At 39.2% G+C, this 10,141-nt stretch overlaps 1 protein-coding gene across 1 annotated transcript; it reads right to left on the bottom strand.

Annotated features, from left to right (window-relative positions):
• Positions 1–388: 388 nt before the first annotated feature.
• Mp20 (Muscle protein 20) lies at positions 389–9,329 on the bottom strand. Its single transcript, XM_065224312.1, has 3 exons — positions 9,118–9,329; positions 8,715–9,047; positions 389–994 (listed from the first exon to the last, which is right to left on the bottom strand). The coding sequence occupies exons 1-3, from the start codon at positions 9,145–9,147 to the stop codon at positions 803–805; spliced, it is 555 nt and encodes a 184-aa protein (XP_065080384.1). The 5' UTR covers positions 9,148–9,329; the 3' UTR covers positions 389–802.
• Between the last annotated feature and the right edge of the window lie 812 nt (positions 9,330–10,141).

Here is a 10,141-nt window from a genome sequence, read left to right as displayed (position 1 = left end):
TTTGTAGTTACTCACCTTTCCTGCCACCATCACGGTCACAAAAGACCGTGATGCATTAAACTTGCATTTAATTTTCCGGAAAATTTTCCACATCCTCTGCGGTGATGAAATCATGCGCCAATCACCCCAAATAGTTGTTGAATTCCTACATATGTGTGCGGCCTCCAAACGTGACTCTGTACGTGCTACTCTAAACAGTTACTCATGCGTTCGAAAATAAACGGACGGCCAGAGAGACGAGCAAATGTGCGCAGCATGTGCCAAATGGGCTGGAAAGCGTGCACGAGGCGTGTTTTCAAAAAGAAAAAAGAAAAATCGTAAGTCAAAGTGGTGTCATCGTGGGTGCGTGGGAGGATTTTCTTTCGGTCGACAGTTAATTAACGACTCGTGTTTGTCCTAGTTGTTATTTTTGTAAAAATAGTCCATTTCATAATTCTCATACTTTGTTCAATACAAATGTTTCTTCAGCTTATTAATACGTATAGGTACAAAATACAATCGTACTGGATAAAAGACTGCAAGGCGCGGTTTTGGTATTGTCGAAACTTTGCAATAAATCCATAATTTCAGTACAAATATCAATCATTCTGCTCTCTGCTCTGCTCTAAACTGGCTACGCTCCTGCGGTACTTATACTCACACACTATCGGTAATACAAATACAAAATGGTTTATCGGGATTTTAGAGTAAGCAATAAATCAACCAAATCTAAATGTTATGGCAATAAAGTCAACAAAGGAAAATTTGAATGAAATTAAAAAAAAAATTGTGAATCGCAGCTGGGAGGTTTTTTGTTTCTTCCTCACTTGCCGAGGATGATTTTACGGCCGGCGCCAAGGTTCTGGCCGGCTTGGCTGGCGCCTTTGTTGGTGCCGGCCTGGAGGCCGATGATGGTCTGACCGGCGGCGAGTTGTTCCTCGGTGAAGTTACGTTTGCACTCATCGGCTGGCTTCGGTCCCAGAGACGGTCCGGTGAATTCGGGGTGTTTGTAGCACTGGTTTTTTTTCGTAGATGGAGAGAAATAGAAGCGAAGATTTGGAGGTTAGTTTGTGTTTGCTGGTGGTGTTTACTACAACTTAAAAATAATATTTGAGGTATCAAGATGGCTTTTGGAAAACCATTCAGATCAATTACATATCGAAAAGCGCTTTAATTCTCTGATCACAATAAGATAATTTCAACCCAAACAATGCATAAGGGCCTATTTACATTGATGATTCTCTTCGTGGATTTTCTCCATGCTCCATGACAAAAACGCCTCTGGCTGTGCTTTTGTCATGTAAATTGCTAGATAATAGCTTCATCCATCAAACTGTTTGTCGAAAATAGCCCGATTTCGATCAATGTTGTTAGGACCTTATGCATTGTTTTCAAACCAGACGGTTAAACTTGTAAGAACAAACCACTATTATACAATGAGCAGGATGAGTGTCCTATACGAAAACCCTTTGTGATATGATATTTCTTGTCTTGACGATCATATAGCTAATTTGTTTATTATTCAGTTCCAACCTGGATCGGGCATCAAGATCGGGTCTGCTTGTTTTCTGACAAACGTCAGTTTGATCGTTTGTTTTTAAAACCTAACTCAGGTTCAGGTTCGCACTGACAAAAAGTTCGGTTTCGCACTGGGTTGGAACAGGTTTCAACCCCGATAATAAACAAATTCGCTAATAGTGAGATGACTAGCAGCATGCTTTGATCGTCAATACAAGAAGACGGACTGTTTATCAGTATACTATAGTGAATGAAGTAGGGTTTCGTAGATATTGTTTAAAATCTAATAGGGTGGAGAACTACTTCGACCTAATCGCCCATTTTTGACCTATCGAGCAGAAAACTACAAATAAATCCATGATTTCAGAGTTAACAAGTCAATTATGCGTTTGGTACGATACTTTAGTGAATAAGGTACCGAACGAAGTCAATGAGAACGTGTGGTATGAAGGTTTGCACCCATTATTCCCAAAAACAAAAGAAGCGCTCCGACCGAATCAATTTTTATCTTCTTCCGATAGGCCGCAGTGAATTCATTGACGTTTCAATGCGTTAGGCTGAGTTTAGAATCCGGCCGAGTTTGACGTCAAGAAGCAGCGTTAGACTTTTGACAATATCGCAACGATTGGTTTCTCTTTATCAAATCTTACGGTACGTACGGAAAGGTAAATAAATTTGGAAGCATTAGTGATAATAACATTCCGTTTGGTGCTAAACTGCGCTAGATTAAGAAAGACTAAGTGCGGGTTGTGCTTAATAGGCCGGAAATGGGTTAGTTAACCCTACTGCTTCTTGATTTTAAATTCGTTCTACGAGTTACAATTCCGTCCTAACGCATTGAAACGCCATTAGATTTTCTTCGTCCTACGGATAAACGTAGAAAAAGGGGATTCGCTAGGAGTTTTGAGAACAATGAGCGTATGTTGGATTTATGTTGTAGCTAATGAACTAACGCATCGGAACAAACCTATTATTGATTTGTGCACAGTGAAGTCATTGATATTATTGATCTTTTCTAATCGATAGAACGGAAATGGGCGATTACGACGAAGTAGTGCTCTACCCTACTTGTGATACAGTTTTTGTTTTGTCGCATGTCCTTTGACGGTCGGCATTGCAAGTTTTATAGTGGTTTTAAAGCATGCTACAAGTCTAAATCATGGTCTACAGAACCCTCATAAAACCAAAATTGTTACTTGGGCATAGTAGCCAAAATATATGCACTGACGGTGACAATCTTCAGCACTGCATCAAATCGTTTTCAACTATTCAAATCAGCATTTCATGATCTATTATCATAGGAAATTTAGGATTTCACCAGGAATTATCTTCACAATCCTTACAAACCTCTTTTCAGAATCACCATCAAATTTCATTCAGAACTCGCTTGGAATTTTCATTGTAATTTCTCTTCACAGCTTGCTTGGCAATTTTCTCGCTTCGGCAATATAAGCTGCTGAATTTCTCCTGAATAACTTTGCAATTCTCCTCTGAACTACATGAGAATTCTTAAGAAGCTAATCTAAGAAGTAAATTTCATTTCAAGATTTCTCAATTTTGTAAACAAACCTTGCAAGGCCATTTCAATTGTTGGTCTTGATTTAAGTGTTTCTCAAAATTTTGCTTTCAACTTTACTCAGAATTCTCTTCCGGAAATGCGATTGGAATTCTCTTGAAACACTTCTCAAATTCATTTTAAACTATCATCAGAACTCGATTCTCTTGCAATTTTTCTCGAAGCTCTCTTCTGGATTCGCTTGGAGCTCTTCTCGTCATAGTAGCCCAAATTTATGCACTGCACCAAATCGTTTTGAGCTACTCAAATATCTCATGATCTATTCTCATGGGAAATTTAGGATTTCACCAGGAATTCTCTTCACAATCCTTACAAATCTCTTTTGAGAATCACCATCAAATTTCATTCAGAACTCGCTTGGAATTTAAGCTGCAGAATTTCTCCTGAATAACTTTACAATTCTCCTCTGAACTACCTGAGAATTCTTAAGAAGCTAATCTAAGAAGTAAATTTCATTTGAGTGTTTCTCAAAATTTTGCTTTCAACTTTACTCAGAATTCTCTTCCGGAAATGCGATTGGAATTCTCTTGAAACACTTATGAAATTCATTTTGAACTATCATCAGAACTCGATTCTCTTGCAATTTTTCTCGAAGCTCTCTTCTGGATTTCCTTGGAACTCTTCTCAGACATAATTTGAATCCTCGTCCAAAATGCCTAGGAGTTTTATCCAAGATTCACTTAAGAATTTTACTCCAAACTTACTTGAAGTTCTCTTCACAATTCCCTTATTTCTTCACCAAAGGAAGTTCTAACTTACATTCCAAGGAGTTTCTGAGAAGACTTCCTTTGGAATTTTCCCCAGAACTCAATTTAATTGCACCAGTATTCCGTAGGACATGTCTACATCATTACTTTGGAATTCTAGTTAGAACCCTTGATGTTCAGAGGAAAAATTTCTCCAAATTAGCTTGGAATTATCACCAGAATTTCTTTTAAATTCCGCTCGAGATTCCTTTGGAGGTCTCCAGAAAATTCTTTAAATTGTTAAAATCCTGGAAATATCTTCCTAGTTTCAGAAGGGCAAACATTCCACTGGTGTTGGTTCTGGAAGGTTCCCAGAATTAGTATGGAACTTGTCTGAAGCTTGCTGAATTTATCTTAAGTTTCCTGAACATGTCTGGGGAACTTTGAACATTCTAGAGCATTACACAGTTTACATGAAGATCTCTGAAACACCTACTTTGTCATCAAAGCAGCTTGAGATTCGTGATGGGGATTTAATCCAAGGATAATACCGCCTGAAGCTTACCACTTATCAATTCACGTTCCCCGATCCAAGGATAGAGAATCCCCGGGAAACGGATGATTTTGAGAAAAGCCATGCTAAACACAAATTTTGCACTAAAACGGTTAACATTTTTTGTGAAATTTCCTTTATGTATCTGGGGTAATCGGAAGAAACCTCCGTAGAATGTTCATAAAAGCTTCTGCGAGAAGTTGAAAGAAATATCCGGCGGAACCAGGAAGAAACTTCTGGAGCAACATTTGAAGAAAACCGAAAAAAGTTGGAAGGAACTTCTTTGGGAAGTTGTAATAAAATTCCGGGAGAAGACGGAACAAGCATGTTGCGAAAAGTTGATAAGCTTTCTAGCAAGACAAGAAAAAATTTCAGTGGAAAGCGGAAACTCTTTTGGAAGAGGTCAGAAGGAATTTCCGGAAGATGCTGAATGGAACTTTCAAGTGATGTCGAAAAAAAAATATCCGAGGGAAGCCTGGAGATACTTCCGGGAATAGTCGGAAGACACTCACAGGGAACAGAAAACAGTTCTAGGAGTAGGGAAATTAATCTTCCAGAGGAAGTGAACAGAAACTTCCGGGAAAAGTCAGTTACAACTTCCAGTATTGTTCGGAACAATTGTTTGGGGGAAGTCTGGAAAAAACATCCAGAGTATGCCGAAAAACTTTATAGAAATCTCCATAGAAATTTCTATAAAACTAAGAAACTTCATGCGTTGGAGGGACGTTTGAGGAATGTCGGTATGCTAGAATAGTTCTCGGTGGCAATCAGATGAAACTTCTAGGAGATTTCATAACAATTCTGGGGTATACTGGGAGAAACTTTGGGGAGAAATCGAGATTATTTTAAAGACGAAGTTAGTAGAAAATTCTTGGAGAAGTTGAGAGAACATTAAACAGAAACTTTTCAAGGGATACCAGAAGGACTTCTTGAAGAAATTAATAAAGAAATAAATCTTCCGTTTCCAGTAATGAAAATTAGAAACCTCCGGAAATGGTAGGAAACAAATTATGGGAAGTTGGTGGTCAATTCCAGGAGAGGTTCGAATTCTTCATGGATTGTTGTACATAAGTTAAAAAATTTGACATCCGACGACGTGATACGACAGCTTAACGCACTCGGGAACGAATTCGAATCGAGGGAGCCGTGGCTGATCCACCTACTGCTGGAGAAAGTTGACAGATGGGAAGCGGCCGTGAAGAGTGCAAAGGAGTTGCTTCGTCCCGTCGTTGCAAATGAGAAACTTACCTACGAGGAGCTATCAACTGATAGCTTTCTGGTCGGGCAGCTCTTGAATCTGCTGCCTGAACCAGACTTAACCCACATCAGGATGAACCAGTTGGACCGTTGGCAGAAGGTTCAACGGTACACAGCGGAGTTTTGGCTGAGTACATCGCCGCCTTGCAACCCAGAGGAAAATGAGTCAGGACAACTTGAAGCCTGGGCAGTTGGTGATCATGAAGAACGATAACAGCCCACCGTCAACTTGAGAGCTGGCTCGCATCGTGACAGTGCATCCGGATCAGCAAGGGTTGGTTCGCACCGTCACTCTACGCAGAGGAAAGTCGGAGTATCAACGTCCGGTACAGAAGTTGTGTCCACTTGAATAAAAGTGTTTTCCGATTCCCATGTAGTCAAAAATGGCCGGGAAATGAAAACATAAAACAGTTCAGAGAGCAAGCAAAGAAGTTTAGGGAACTTCAAGAAAAGTTTTGAGACCATTTAGTAAACTTCAGAGAAGATCTAGAGAAGTGCAAAGAATTTAGATATATTTTCGGGTTTTGGCTCTGTAGTTTTAAGAAGTGAAAGCACTTACATGCGTTCTTACTCCAACGTTTCAGTCCTTATGGAACCTTTTTTAAGGATTAGAAATTCTACTATGTTTTCGAATCCTTGACTAAAGTCCAATAAGGACCGAAAAGTCAGAGTAAGAAAGCATATAAGTGTTTTTACTTCTATAAGGACTGCAGAGCCAAAATCTGAAAACATATACAATAACTGTTGAATCAGCATATAATTAGAATCTAAAAATATTCTAAGATCATATGGGAAAGTTTAGGGGCATCTAGAAAAGCTCTGGGAGCATTTTGTGAACTATACGGAACCTCATGGAAAGTTTTGGGGAATTTTAGAAAAGTTAAGAGGATATCTAGACAAGCTCAGGGATTGCAGTGAGCATCTAGAGAAGTATTAGAAACATCATAAAAAGTTTTGCGTGTCTCTTTTCAACTTAAGAGATGAAGAGAGTTGTTAAAGGAATATGTAGAGAAATAAAGAGGACATCTAAAGAAGTTCAAGTACCATCTATACCATTTGAAAAATCCATGGAAATTTCTGTGATCTATGGCGTACACACAGTTAATACCACAAAATTCAAGGAATATCTGAGTAAATTTAGAGAACACAAATTCAGGGTATATCTGTAAAGTTTAGAAAGCAAGTTCTGGAAATAATTATAAAATTTCAAGGGACATCTAGAGAAACTGATGGAACATCTTCAAAAGTTCTGGGAAAATCTGTAAACGTTTAGAGAGCATCTAAAGAAGTTCATGCATTATTTAGAGGAGTTCAGGGATCATCTAGACACGTTTAAGGAATATCTGTAGAAGTTTATTGAACGTCTATATAAGTTCAGGAAAGTTTTAAGAACGTCTAGTTAAGTTCAGGGAACATCTAAAAAAGATCAGATAACATCTAGAGAAGTTGAAGAAAAGCTAAGAGAACATCTACGTAAGTTCTGGAAGCAAATTCAAAAGTTTAGAGAGCATTCTCCAGTTAACGAATATCTGTAAAAGTAACATCTATAGAAGTTGAAGGAGCATATGGAGGCATAGTGGAAACATCTAGAAAAGTTTAGGGAACATCTGGTTAAGTTCAAAGAACATTGGGTAAGCTCTAAGCATATCTAGAAAACTTTCGGGATTACTTGGAAAAATTGAAGTAGGTGCTAGAGAAGTTCTGTAAACATCTAGAAAAACTGAGAAAATGTTCAGATCCATTCGCATGACCGTAACGTATTTAAAGTCTTCTAAGTTGATCAATTTCCATCTAGGGCTTGTACGATGTTCTTAGCATCGTGCCATATCCAAAGCACCATTTAGAGTATACTGAAATTTCACTAGATCAACCATTGAGATAATGTCCCTAGCTTTGAAACATGCCCAAGCAGATTTATAGAATCTGCATCAGATGTAGATCTAGTAGATTTGTCATGAACTTTGACCTAAACTCCAGGATAATTTGGAAAATGATGTATATGATGCACATCGCGATTAATAGAGTCAGCTTGGTCTTATTTTGTTGCTGAAGGCATCCTACATACTCTGGTTTTTGCAGTAGGTCATATAATTTGAATTCAATTGAATTAGAATAAGTGTGATATAGGAAAAGTGAAATACTTTTATCGTAATTCATATTTAAAAAATATCCTTCCTCTCCACTAACCTCGAGACGACCGCGAGTATTTGCATCAATTCCTGTGACGCTAGATTTAAAGCATTAAATGTACAACGCAAATGATAACTTGGCTCTGTAAAGTTTATTCGATTGAGCCTGTACCAAAAAATAATTTACAAAGCTATTTGAACTCTAGAACGATTTGAAGACTCTAGAATATCTTTTAGACGATAAATGCATTTATGATTATGAACATCAGGCATTCCACAGCAAAACGATATAGAGCTTCTAAGAATTTCGTAAAAACTAGTAGTTTTGTTCCTTATCGCAAAATATTAGACTTAGACTTACAATGACTTTTTTTTCAAAAAATCCTTAAGTTTTGAACAACTGGACCGGTTTTTGGCACCTCAGAGAATTTCAACACTGTCAGACTACTTTAGGGCACTTATTAAGAATTAATATGAACCTAGAGGACTTTGCGAGGCATTGGAGAAGAGTAGGGAACTGCATTGAAGTTCTGAGAAGAAGGATATGTACGGAACAGAAGAACAAATAAGAAGCTTCTGGGGTGTTAAAGGGAAAGGGGAGGTCATACATTTTTGGAAATTCAAAATCCTGTCAATAAAAATGTGTTCACTGTTTTCCGGTAGGCAAGTAGAATGCAATGAACACATTTCCATAAACTGAATTTTGGTTTCGAACGAAAAAACTGCTTTTGAATATTTTAAAATTAATGATGCCCCCTTTCACCTTAAACGACTTAAGAATAGTTCACAGTATCCGGATCCACTTCACGTCCTTCTTCTATAGATTTCTTGAATAAGGGATTGATTTCACAGAAATATCACTTGAAGAATCCTCTAAAGTCTATCTTCTGAAAGCATCCTCAAAATGTCTCTGAATCTCAACACAACCGAGAAACCGCTCCAAAATCTCTTCAACATTCTTCAATCCACCACTAATTCGATTGTCACGTCACACCATTCCCAAAACCGCCACTTACCGCTCGTCCCAGCGCGAATATCGTGCTGGTCACTTGGGCGATGTCCTTCTTCTCGTACAGGTCCACCGTTTGGAACACGTCCAGGTCCGGTACGCCGTACTTTTTGATTGCCTGCTGGAACATGTTGATGTTTTCCATCATCTTGAACTGCGATCCGGACGTGTTGATCTTGGGCACCGCCCCGGGGGACAGTTTGTTGATCAGCTGGCACAGGACCAACCCATCCCGCAGGGCATCCTCGTACAGCACTCCGGCGGGGAACTTTTCTCCCAGCACCTCCTCGATCCAGTACTGGGCTTCCTTGTCCTTCTCCAGGTCACGCTTGCCAGCAATCTGCGAATAGCGGTCAGCGAGTTCTATCACAATTTTCCCGAAGGTTGTCGGCTTTCACTTGAACACCTACCTTGGCACGAACTTGACGCTCCAAAGCCATCTTCTTGTTAGTTAATAGCGCGTAAAAAAAATTACCACGAAAAAAAAAACGATAACAAATCACTCACAGAGCCGAGTAAAAGTTTCAATTTCGGATCTTGGCACACGCGAACGCCTCCAATTTCAACTTCGGGGCACTTGTTTCTTTGAATCACTGCTCGGAACTGATGTCCATGGCGATGAAACGAATTGCTTTTAAACTTCAACTCGGTAGGATGTCGACGCCGACGATCATCCAAGCATGCGCGGCGGGAAAATTTTGGAGAAAAACATGCGCAAACCTAACTCGGTGCGGCTGCGTGCAGAGAAAGCAATGAACGACCGGACGATCCAAGTTGGCATCGGTTGGTTGCGGGGGCAACGGTGGGCGGTGGGGGTGGTATTTTCCTTCGATTCAACGAAACACAGTGGTCGCCTTTGTTTTTCCGAAAATCCGACTGTCGTCGAGTCAGCATTTAGCCGCAGTCTGCTGGTGGTGAGCGGTGGGTCGGTGAGTTGGGAAATTATGTGGATGCTATTTAATTTCCGTTTTGCGGTTTGGTGATCGCAAAGCAGGCGAATGTTTGCAACATTATTGTGCAAACTATTATGTTTATTTGAGTGTAAGATGAATAGTGATTGTATTCAGTATTATCAGTTCTTTAGATTTAAAATTAATGAAGTCACCTTAATGAAATTGTGCGAGATAGATGACTTTAGGGTCAACATTTACTTCGGCCTAATCGTCCATTTTCGTCCTATCGAGCAGAAAACATAAAATATAGGGGAAATGGCTCTAATCTTGGCCTATGGATCTAAAGATTGAGCCCATCGATTAAAATCGCTTGTTTTTAAAACTTTTCCTTAAACTATGCGTCATCTGGACAATTCAAATGGATGTTTTTGGTTGTCAGTGAAAAATTGGCAAAAAATGCTTTCCTTTGAAATCAAAGTATGGGTCCAACATTAGGGACACATAGGCCGACATTAACGGTCTTAACCATATCTATGATTTC

The sequence above is a fragment of the Ochlerotatus camptorhynchus genome, unplaced genomic scaffold, assembly GCF_037179485.1.
Source record: "Ochlerotatus camptorhynchus isolate MF236.1 unplaced genomic scaffold, CSIRO-AGI_Acam_v1.1 ptg000209l, whole genome shotgun sequence".
NCBI lineage: Eukaryota > Metazoa > Arthropoda > Insecta > Diptera > Culicidae > Ochlerotatus > Ochlerotatus camptorhynchus.
Note: the sequence above shows the minus strand (reverse complement) of the source record. Positions and strands in the feature narration are given on the sequence as shown.